Source organism: Malaclemys terrapin, chromosome 3 (assembly GCF_027887155.1).
Source record: "Malaclemys terrapin pileata isolate rMalTer1 chromosome 3, rMalTer1.hap1, whole genome shotgun sequence".
NCBI classification, from domain to species: Eukaryota; Metazoa; Chordata; order Testudines; family Emydidae; genus Malaclemys; species Malaclemys terrapin.
The window spans coordinates 207677630-207689661 of record NC_071507.1 but is presented as its reverse complement, the minus strand read 5'-3'; the positions used below and the strand labels follow the sequence as shown (position 1 = coordinate 207689661).

Here is a 12032-nt window from a genome sequence, read left to right as displayed (position 1 = left end):
CCTAGGTCCTTTTCAGCAGAACTGCTACCTAGCCATTCGGTCCCTAGTCTGTAGCAGTGCATGGGATTCTTCCGTCCTAAGTGCAGGACTCTGCACTTGTCCTTGTTGAACCTCATCAGGTTTCTTTTGGCCCAATCCTCTAATTTGTCTAGGTCCCTCTGTATCCGATCCCTACCCTCCAGCGTATCTACCACTCCTCCCAGTTTAGTGTCATCTGCAAACTTGCTGAGAGTGCAGTCCACACCATCCTCCAGATCATTAATGAAGATGTTGAACAAAACTGGCCCCAGGACCGACCCTTGGGGCACTCCGCTTGAAACCGGCTGCCAACTAGACATAGAGCCATTGATCACTACCCGTTGAGCCCGACGATCTAGCCAGCTTTCTATCCACCTGATAGTCCATTCATCCAGCCCATACTTCTTTAACTTGCTGGCAAGAATACTGTGGGAGACCGTATCAAAAGCTTTGGTAAAGTCAAGGAATAACACATTCACTGCTTTCCCCTCATCCACAGACCCAGTTATCTCCTCATAGAAGGCAATTAGGTTGGTCAGGCATGACGTGCCCTTGGTGAATCCATGCTGACAGTTCCTGATCACTTTCCTCTCCTCTAAGTGTTTCATAATTGATTCCTTGAGGACCTGCTCCATGATTTTTCCAGGGACTGAGGTGAGGCGGAGGTCTACTCGCATTGGCCACTTTTGGTTTACCCCAGTCCCACTTCTGGGGTGTCTCCACATCCGTCTCCCAGCACCCAGGCTTAGGCCAGTCCCCTTCGGGTCTCTCCACCCCCAAACCGACTGTCCCCAAAGTGATCTGCCCACCGGCCTGCTCGGCACAGCCCCGTCGGCTTCCTGTCCACGACCCACGGTCTAGGCTCGTAGGGACACATCTCCTGGAGTAGTTCCGACCCAGCCAGGTTACACAAATCCTCCAGCGCAGTGACCCCTCTCCTAACCCATTTGTGGGGAGATCCTCCCAGCGGGACGCAGGGGGGGCGGCTTCCATGTAGGTCACCCCTGGGATCTTCTGCACACCAGTGGTGTAGCCATGTGGCGGGAACAGGGGGAGCAATAAAAAAAAAGGCACCACCCGCTGCGGCACTCCGGGTCTTCAGCGGGGGGCCCTTCACTCGCTCCGGGTCTTCGGCGGCACTGCAGGTCCCGCCGCCAAAGACCCGGAGGGACTGGGAAGCAGGAGCTGTGGGGGGCACTTTTGGGGGCCCGCAGGCCCAGAGTGGCCCAGGGGATTAGCAGCCTGCTCCACTTCCCTCGGCCCAGCCCCAGCCGTGTCGCTCAGGGGAGGGGGCTTGCGGGAAGGGATCCCCCCCTGAACTCACCAGCAGCGGCAGAAGCGGAGCAGCTCGGCCCCAGCCCGCTCCACTCCACCAGCTCCCAGCCGCGGCCCTCCGCTTCCCGCCGCCGGTGAATGCAGGGGAGGGGGGATCCTTCCCCAGCCCCAAGCAACACGGCTGGGGCCCGGGCAAGGGAAGCGGAACTGGCTGGGGCCGCGTCACTCCGCTTCCCACCGCCAGTGGGTGCAGGGGGTCATCCTTTCCCCAACCTCCCTGCTCACCGCACTCACTGGCGGCGGGAAGCGGAGCGTCGCAGCTGGGAGCTGGCAGAGTGGAGCGGGCTGGGGCCACATTGCTCCACTTCCCGCCGCTGCCGGTGAGTGCCCTGGCCCCGGCCCCAGACCCAGCCGCCTTCCTGCTTCACCCCCTTCCCAGCCACCGCGCTCGTGATCCTGCCCCTGTCCTGCTCCGGCCCTGCGCTGACCTTGTCCCACTCTCGCCGCCGGCCGCTAGGATTTAAAATCCAAGCCGCCCGCCGCTAGGCACCATGGGAACGCCCCCTCTCGCCCAGTTTAAAGGGACAGGCACGCCTGCTGTGCCGCGAGCTGACAGCGTGAGTGTAAAAATTAAAAAGGCGCCACTTTTGGGGAATGTGCCGAGTGGGGGAGCGGCTGCTCTCCCTGCTCCCCCCCAGCTACGCTAGTGCTGCACACCCCAAAACCTGTTCCCATAAGCCTCAGGTGCCCATTCAGACTTGAGCAGTGGAGCCTGGCTGAACGGTTCCTAGTCCCCAGTATCGACTCCGCCCATCTGGCTGGGCACCCCTATGGCTCTGGGACCGAGCAAGGGGGTGAGATGCGGAGCCGGCCTGCGGGGTCAGCCTGGTTCGATCGCAGGCCTTCTCAAAGGCAGTGAGGTAGGACCCGATAGCCCTCCTCCAACTGGGCAACAATTTGGGATCTAGGCTCCCCTAGAACCGGCATCCTGGGGCCTTTCCCCATTTTACCCTCGGTGGGTCCTCTCGCCCTCGGTTTCTCCAGCCCCCGTTCACACTTTCGCTGCCTCTCGTGCTTCTTCCTCGTGTTTTCGCTGCATCTCATGGGCTGCCAGCCTCTGTTCCTCCAGCCAAAGCTCCTTCGCTCAGCTCCAGCTCCAGCTCCCACCAACTTCATCAGTGGGGAACCAGGTCGTGAGGACGTCCTGCTGTTGCCTCCATTACTGTGGGACTTTTCTGGAACCCCACTTGGGCCTGGAACCTGCTTCTTGGACCGACTGTCCTTCTCCAGCCGTGCAACCAGATGCAGCTTGTCGAGTTTCCCGATGTTTAACCCTCTCTCGCTGCACAGGTTTGCGACGTCCCTCTTATGGAGGTGGTTATACCCCATTTTTTTGCATTTCCTTTAAACTAGCCTTGTTTTACTGTTGCAAATCACTTATTGCAAAATGCTACTCGTGCATCCGGGATCCCACCGCTACCACCACCTGCCATGGCTCCACAGGATCAGTGCTATGGCCTCAGCTTGGGAACAGTTTCTGGAAGGACCCTTCAGTGGGCCAGACCCCTTGGGGGGGGCCTCATTCGTCCTTCAGTGTAGGCCACATGGCCACACCGCCTCCTTAGCCAGAACTTCTGGGGCTCCAAACCTCCTGCTTCACCCCTTGAGTTCTGTTCAGTGACTGTAACTGAGCCAGACCCTGGGGGAGACGTGTCCTCTCCTCAGGGATCAGTGCCCCTCGCCCAGCGTCTGCAGGGACACTCACCCAGCGCTGTGAAACCAGGCGGGTTTATTGGTCACCTGGCCCACGGCCCAGGCAGCCCCTCGAGCGGCCCAGAGAACAGACGGTTACAGCCTAGCCCAGCTGCAGTGACCCCTGTGGTTCAAGCTCCGTCTGACTCTCTGTGATGGTGCACTCTATATGATTTTATAAATATATGCTAATGAGTGAATATAATGTAACTGGGATATGCTTCATGCAGAAGGTCTCTTGTAAGGTATCATTACAAAGCTTAAAATCTACTGTGTGTGATCATCCTATTTGTAGAAATGTACCACTCTTGTATTTGGGACTAGAAATATGAAATATAACTCTGAGGCCTATTGTAATTATGCAAAGTGTGGGCCATTAATGGTGGTTGGGAATCTTGATGGCTCCCATCAACCAGGACAATTGACTGTGGATGGCTCTGTTTGCAGGGAGTCCTTCCCGTGAGTCAGGCTGGGAGGAATGAAGGCTTGGGGGGTCTCACAGTGATATGTGATCATGTCACCTGAACTGGAATCCATCTTTAACCTGGTGTCTTTCCATTGAGAAGGAGGGGTGGCGACCCAGAGCGGGACAAAGGGTTCCCGCCTTATGCAAAAGATATATAAAGGGGGGAAGAGAACAGAGGGGAGAGGAGCCATCATGAAGAATCCCCTAGCTATCACCTGAGCTGCAACAAGAGCTGTACCAGGGGAAAGAATTGTGCCCAGGCTGGAAGAAGTCCAGACTGAGAAAAACTTACTGAAGCATCTCTGAGGGTGAGATTATCTGTATTCAGTTTGATTAGACATAGATTTGTGTGTTTTAGTTTATTTTGCTTGGTGACTTACTTTGTTCTGTCTGTTACTACTTGGAACCACTTAAATCCTATTTTCTGTATTTAATAAAATCACTTTTTACTCATTAATTAACCCAGAGTATGTATTAATACCTGGGGGAGCAAACAGCTGTGCATATCTCTCTATCAGTGCTATAGAGGACGAACAATTTATGAGTTTACCCTGTATAAGCTTTATACAGGGTAAAATGGATTTATTTGGGTTTAGACCCCACTGGGACTTGGGCATCTGAGTGTTAAAGACAAGAACACTTCTGTGAGCTGCTTTCAGTCAAGCCTACAGCTGTTAGGGGACATGGTTCAGACCTGGGTCTGGGTTTGCAGCAGACTAGCGGGTCTGGCTCAAACCAGGCAGGGCACTGAAGTCCTAAGCTGACAGGGGAGGAAAGCAGGGGCAGGGGTAGTCTTGGCACATCAGGTGGAAGCTCCCAAGGGGGTTCTGTGATTCAACCCGTCACACTTTCCATCCAACCTCTTTGGTCAGACTCCAGGGTGAGAGCCCTGCCCCTGACTCCTTCCAGCCCCCAGCTCTTAAATCCATCTCCCCTGGGGCGTTGGCTGCTGGTGTCAACATCCAGTGATGTGGGGTCAGCCTCGGCCAGTCCTTTTTAATGCCCCACCTGGCTCAGACTGCTGGGCGCCATTCCCACCTCCGTCTCTTAGCCTATCCTGAGAGCAAACGGTCCCTTCCCCCCACTGGGTAACACTGCTACATAAAGGGAAACTGAGGCACATGCCGGCATCATAAAAATATTACAGAAAATTCCTCCTTTGTCCCACCCTCACTGTTCAGTATCTGCACCTTGTTCCCAGACTGAATTCGTGTCGTGCCCGCTCCCAGCCGGCGGCTCGTGTTAGACTCTCTGGCAGAGGGAAGAGCCGTCTGCTCTCACAGATCTCTTCCCACACAGGTACTAGCAGACCCTGAGCAAGTCACCTTTCAACCGTCTCTTTGGCGAGACGATCAGATCCACCTCCTCCAGGCTCTCCGCAGCCGGCGGATTTTCTAGCCCTCTGTCCTGTTCCCTGAACCTTGTCCAGTCCATCAACCCCCCGTTGGCAGAGCAGGCACCAGACCCCGGCGCACTGTCCCTGTCTGGAGAGCAAACACCTCTGCCAGTCCACCTTGTACATCGAAGGCGCCTTCGCCCTCTTCGCTACAGCGTCTCACGGGGCTACGCTGGGCTGGCTGGTGTGACGGAGCAGGGAGCAGGGCAGATTTGACCTGGGAATGTTGCAGGGGGGTTGCAGTGGGGATGTGGGACTTCCCTTGAAGGAAGCTACCTGAGCTGTAACCTGAGCCAGGAACGGGGGTGGGGAGAATTAACACCTTCTGCCCGGGAGACTGAACAAAGGAGAGGAGCAGCGGGAGGGGCTTGGAGTTTAGTTTTCAGTTGGGGCTGGGTGGTGCAACGCAGGGAACCCCAAGCTGGGGTCTAAGCTCCCTGAACCTCCCAGAGGGACCTAATTGAGGGGGTCTGGTCGTACCTACACGCTCTGCTTGAGACTGTGTTCCTGTCCTTAAATAAACCTTCTGCTTTACTGGCTGGCTGAGAGTCGCAGTGAATCTCGGGAAGAGGGGTGCAGGGCCCTAACTCCCCCACAATCCGCAACAACTGGTGGCAGCGGTGGGATCTACTGCACCCCGTGGACGGCGCTTCCTGCAGTAAGTGACTGGGGAGCAGTAAAACGAAGGGGGATTGACGGGGACCAGGCGTGCTGAAGAGTGAGAGAGAGACGGTTATTACCCCTGGGAGTGTGTGACCAGCGAGAAGGACTTTTGCAGTAACAGGGTCCCCCGGGGGGATCGCAGCGAGTGGTCCTAGGGGCGGAGGAGTCTGCAGCTCGACCCTGGCAGAGAGGTGGTGACCTCGAGAAGGGCTGGCACACTAGGGGTCCCCCTGGGAACTGTGGGGAGCTGTGAGCACACAGGCCGGTGAGTGGCCAGCAGGAAGATGTATGCCAAGCGGCTTAAGAGCGACCTGGTGGAGCTGTGCAAGCAGAGGCGGCTGCGCATTGGGAGGCTCACCAAAGAACAGCTCATTGCCCAGCTGGAGGCGGAAGATCGCGCGAATGAACTGATCCCTGTGTCTCAGGGAAGCAGCCTGGCAAATGCAGCGCAGGCACCAGTGTCTGTCCCAGCTGGGAGTGGTCAGCCGGCTGCTGAGGGCGTCCCGAGACCCCTCCTTCCTATGCCTAGGGGAAGGGTGGGGAGGAGCCCAGCAAATACCGAAGGCGCCGTGAACCCCCCGGCCAGCAGGGGGTCCCCCCGGCGAAGCCCACCGGCCAGCAGAGGATCCTCCCGGCGACGTTCGGCATCCGTGGAGCGGAATTGGCTGGAATGGGAGAAAGAGCTAAAACTGAGAGAGCTGGAGGATCGTGAACAACAGAGACAGCATGAACGGGAGGAGAAAGAGAGACAGAGACAGCATGACCTGGAACTGGCGAGATTGAAGGCCAGCGAACCCCCGGCTGCGGTGAGTGAGGGGGGACCCAGGACTGCACGGAGCTTTGATAAGTGCATCATGGCCCCATACAAGGAGGGGGAGGACATGGATGACTTCCTGGAGGCCTTTGAGACGGCCTGCGAGCTGCACCGTGTGGACCCCGCGGACAGACTCCGGGTCCTTACCCCCTTACTGGACCCCAAATCCGTGGCATTGTACCGCCAACTGGGAGAGGCAGAGAAAGGGGACTACGAACTATTCAAAAGGGCCCTGCTACGAGAGTTTGGGCTGACTCCTGAGATGTACCGGGAAAGGTTCCGGAGTCAAGATAAAACCCCTGAGATCTCATATCTGCAACTAGCCGTCCGCATGGAAAGATACGCCAGCAAGTGGGCTGGTGGGGCCCAGACGAAGGAGGACCTGATTAAACTGCTGGTACTGGAGCAACTGTATGAGCGGTGCCCATCCGACCTGAGGCTGTGGTTGGTGGACAGAAAGCCAGAGAACCCGCGACACGCCGGGCAGCTGGCTGATGAGTTTGTAAAGAGCCGGTCAGGGGGTGGCAGGGAGGAGCCCCAAAGGAACAGGCCCGCCGCGATGCAGAGAGAGAGTCACCCTGGGACCTCCCAAAGGGGGAATATGGGGAATCCCCTCCCACGGGGAAGGCCCAGCATCAGGGATAACCGACCGGCTCGAGGGGACCCACGGGACCTGAGCTGCTATTACTGCGGCCGAAGAGGCCACGTTCGGGCCCAGTGCCCCAAGCTCAAGGACAGACTGAGCAGACCGAACCCGCACCGGGTTAACTTGGTAGAGGCCCAGACGGACGAGGGGCAGGCTTCCCACGCAAGAGGGGCTGGCAGCTTATCAACTGCTCAAGAGAGAGAAGGGCCCCCGGCCAGCTTCTCTGGGGGGCCAGATGCTCCGGATTCAAAGTTCTCCGTTTACAGGGTTGGCGCGGGGCTGTCCCTGCGGAGCGAGTGCCTTGTTCCCCTGGAGGTGGATGGGAAGAAAGTTTATGGATACTGGGACACGGGCGCAGAGGTGACACTGGCCCGGCCCGAGGTGGTGGCCCCAGATCGGGTGGTGCCCAACACCTTCCTGACCCTGACCGGGGTGGGCGGGACCCCATTCAAGGTTCCCGAAGCGAGGGTACACCTGAAATGGGGGGCCAAGGAGGGCCCCAAGGACGTGGGAGTGCACCACCATTTGCCCACTGAGGTGTTGATGGGGGGGGACCTAGAGGACTGGCCAAGCAGCCCCCAGACCGCCTTAGTCGTGACCCGTAGCCAGAGCCGGCGAGGGGCACTACGCCCGGACCCTGGGAAGGATGTCCCACCGGAGGCACCGAACCCTTCCCGGGTGGGGAGGGAACACCCAAGGACAGGCCGCGGGGTGGCTGGGGCTTCCGACCCAGCCGACAAGAGGGAGCAGGTCCCCATCCCTTCCCCAGCCGCCGAGTTCCAGGCCGAGTTGCAGAAGGACCCCTCCCTGCGGAAGCTAAGGGGCCTGGCTGACCTCAGTGTGGTACAGACCATGAGGAGAGGATGCAAGGAGAGGTTCCTGTGGGAGAAGGGGTTCCTGTACCGAGAGTGGGCTCCCCCGGGGGAAGTGGAGTCGTGGGGGATCAGGAGGCAGCTGGTGGTTCCCCAGAAGTTTCGCCACAAGCTACTGTACCTGGCCCATGACATCCCTCTTGCAGGGCACCAGGGGATCCGGCGCACCAGGCAGAGGCTGCTACAGAACTTTTACTGGCCCGGGGTCTTCACCAACGTCCGGCAGTACTGCCGATCCTGTGACCCCTGCCAGAGGGTGGGGAAGGCCCGGGACAAGGGGAAGGCAGCATTGAGACCTTTGCCCATCATAGAGGAGCCTTTCCAGAAGGAGGCCATGGACATAGTGGGACCTCTCAGCAAGACGACCCGGTCTGGGAAGAAATACATCCTGGTGGTGGTAGATTTCGCCACCCGCTACCCCGAGGCAGTGCCCTTATCGTCCATTGAAGCAGACACTGTGGCGGATGCGCTGCTGACCATTTTCAGCCGAGTGGGGTTCCCCAAGGAAGTCTTGACGGACCAAGAGTCCAACTTCATGTCGGCCCTACTCCGGTGCTTGTGGGAGAGATGTGGGGTCCGGCACAACTGGGCCTCAGCATATCACCCCCAATCCAACGGGCTGGTGGAGAGGTTCAATGGGACGCTAAAAATGATGCTGAAAACATTTATGAATCAGCACCCGCAGGACTGGGACAAGTACTTACCTCACTTGCTGTTTGCGTACAGGGAGGTACCCCAGGAGTCTACCGGGTTTTCGCCTTTCGAACTGCTATATGGAAGGCGGGTAAGGGGGCCCCTGGACCTGATGAGAGACGAATGGGAGGGGAAGGCCACTCCTGACGGAGAGTCGGTGGTGGAGTATGTCCTGACCTTCCGGGAACGACTTGCCGAGCTCATGGGCCTGGCCAGGGAGAATCTGGCCAGAGCCCAGAGGAAGCAGAAAGTCTGGTATGACCGCACAGCACGGGCCCGAGCCTTCGCCACTGGGGATCAGGTGATGGTCCTCATCCCCGTGAGGAAAAACAAACTCCAGGCCGCCTGGGAAGGGCCCTTCAAGGTTGTCAAGCAACTAAACGAGGTAAACTATGTGGTGGAGCTGTCGAACCGGGCACACCACCACCGGGTGTACCATGTGAATATGATGAAGCCATATTATGACAGGGGGAATATGGTGTTGGCCGTGTGTGGACAGTGGGAGGGGCAGGGAGATGACCCTTTAGTAGATCTATTCCCTGGGACAAGAGTTGGCTTCCCCCTGGAAGCAATTCCCCTCTCTGATCGGCTAACCCCTGCCCAGCGAGCTGAGATCGGAGGGGTGCTGCATCTGTACCAACAGCTGTTTTCCAACCAGCCTGGACGCACTAATCTGACTGTCCACCGGGTGCAGACAGGATCGCACCCGCCTATAAAATGCTCCCCCTTCCGAGCCACAGGGAAAACTGCTCAGGACCTGGAAAGAGAGGTCAATGACATGCTGGCTTTGGGGGTGATCCAGCCGTCTTCCAGCCCTTGGGCCTCGCCGGTGGTGCTGGTCCCCAAAAAGGACGGGTCGATCCGGTTCTGTGTGGACTATCGGAAGCTCAATGCCATCACTGTGGCCGATGCCTACCCCATGCCCAGGCCGGACGAGCTCCTAGACAAGCTGGGAGGTGCTCGGTACCTTACCACCATGGATCTTACAAAGGGCTATTGGCAAGTGCCGCTGGATGCAGATGCCAGGCTGAAATCGGCCTTTGTCACCCCTCTGGGGCTCTATGAGTTCCTGACCCTGCCCTTCGGCCTCAAGGGAGCGCCGGCCACCTTCCAGCGCCTGGTGGATCAGCTACTGAGGGGGATGGAGAGTTTTGCCGTGGCGTATATCGATGACATCTGTGTCTTTAGCCAGACCTGGGAGGACCACATATCCCAGGTTAGACAAGTGCTGGACCGACTCCAGAAGGCTGGGCTGACCGTAAAACCGGAGAAGTGCAAGGTGGGGATGGCTGAGGTATCCTACCTAGGCCACCGGGTGGGAAGCGGCTGCCTAAAGCCGGAACCTGCCAAAGTGGAGGTGATCAGAGACTGGCCCGCTCCTCAAACCAAAAAGCAGGTCCAAGCCTTTATTGGGATGGCAGGATACTATCGGAGGTTCGTGCCCCACTTTAGCGCCATAGCCGCCCCCATCACTGAGCTGTGCAAGAAGGGGAAGCCAGACAAAGTGGTCTGGACGGAGGAGTGCCAGGAGGCTCTCCGGACGCTGAAGGAGGCTCTGGTCAGTGGCCCAGTTCTGGCAAACCCAGACTTTGACAAGCCCTTTATGGTGTTCACCGACGCCTCAGACACAGGACTGGGGGCGGTGTTAATGCAGGAGGATGAAAAGGGGGAGAGACACCCCATCGTGTACCTGAGCAAGAAGTTGCTACCCCGGGAGCAGAACTACGCGGCCATCGAGAAGGAATGCCTGGCCATGGTGTGGGCCCTCAAGAAACTAGAGCCATATCTCTTTGGGCGTCACTTCACCGTGCACACCGACCACTCTCCCCTGACCTGGCTGCACCAGATGAAAGGAGCCAACGCCAAGCTCCTGAGATGGAGCCTGCTCCTGCAGGATTATGACATGGACGTGGTCCATGTGAAGGGACGTGACAACCTGATAGCGGACGCGTTGTCCCGGAGAGGGAGCCCTGAACTTCCCCAGGTCACTGGTCAGAGTGACCCCGCTCAGTTCAGTCTCGAAGGGGGGAGAGATGTGACGGAGCAGGGAGCAGGGCAGATTTGACCTGGGAATGTTGCAGGGGGGTTGCAGTGGGGATGTGGGACTTCCCTTGAAGGAAGCTACCTGAGCTGTAACCTGAGCCAGGAACGGGGGTGGGGAGAATTAACACCTTCTGCCCGGGAGACTGAACAAAGGAGAGGAGCAGCGGGAGGGGCTTGGAGTTTAGTTTTCAGTTGGGGCTGGGTGGTGCAACGCAGGGAACCCCAAGCTGGGGTCTAAGCTCCCTGAACCTCCCAGAGGGACCTAATTGAGGGGGTCTGGTCGTACCTACACGCTCTGCTTGAGACTGTGTTCCTGTCCTTAAATAAACCTTCTGCTTTACTGGCTGGCTGAGAGTCGCAGTGAATCTCGGGAAGAGGGGTGCAGGGCCCTAACTCCCCCACAATCCGCAACAGCTGGTTTCTCCCAGGAGCCCTTCCCTGCCTTCCCGGTGCACCCCCAGCCCCAGGCACCTGGGCTGTGACCTGGCGTTTGGCTACAAGGTGCGTTGTGCCCCAGGGCCCCGCTCCCCGAGCCATGTGGGAGGAGAGATCCTCCTGCTCACGGCCACCGGCTGCTCTCGCCCCATGCAGGGGCCGCCCCGGGACCCCTCTCACCTCGATAGCCTTGCAGATCTCCTCCATCTGGGTCACGATGGCCTGGATGCGGTCGTTCCCAGCCACCAGCATGGCGACGCCGTCGCTCAGTTCGCTCTGCCACGGGGGGGAGAGGGGTCAGTGCTGGGCATGGGGGGGGTCAGTGCTGGGCATGGGGGGCTCTGTGCTGGGCACGGGGGGAGGGGTCGGTGCTGGGCATGTGCGGCGGGGGTCAGTGGTGGGCACGGGCGGGCGGGTCAGTGCTGGGCATGTGTGGCGGGGGTCAGTGGTGGGCACGGGCGGGGGGGTCTGTGCTGGGCATGTGCGGCGGGGGTCAGTGGTGGGCACGGGCGGGGGGGTCAGTGCTGGGCATGGGGGGGGTCGGTGCTGGGCATGTGTGGCGGGGGTCAGTGGTGGGCCCGGGCGGGGGGGTCTGTGCTGGGATGGGGGGGTCAGTGGTGGGCAGGGGCGGGGGGGTCAGTGCTGGGCATGGGGGGGGCAGCCCCCCTCGCTGCAGGAGGGGGCCTGGCCAGCGGCCACCACAGCAATGAATACGTGGGTTGCTCAGCAAGCCCAGACTGGGCCCTGCAGGCTCCCTGCCGGTCCCCACTACCCCCTGGCCCTCTGGCAGGAGCCCCACAGAGCCTGCACCTGGGGCAGCTCTGGCCCCTCGGCGCCCCCGCGGGAGGAGAGACCTGCCCCAGGCCCAGAGGGGGGGCAGCCGCTGAATCGCACAGATCTGGGGGTGGGGCTGCCTCCCTCCTGCTGCTCCAGCCAGGCCGGGCCAGGCCGGCTCCTGG

The 12032-nt window shown here is 59.3% G+C and overlaps 1 protein-coding gene across 2 annotated transcripts in view; it reads right to left on the bottom strand.

Moving 5' to 3' along the window:
• TRIM54 (tripartite motif containing 54) overlaps nt 1-12032 on the bottom strand; it is a 42686-nt gene that overhangs the window by 19733 nt on the left and 10921 nt on the right. For both annotated transcript variants that reach the window (XM_054022100.1, XM_054022101.1), the window contains exon 4: nt 11254-11349. In XM_054022100.1, the coding sequence (XP_053878075.1) occupies nt 11254-11349 (96 nt within the window). The remainder of the gene's footprint in view (nt 1-11253; nt 11350-12032) is intronic.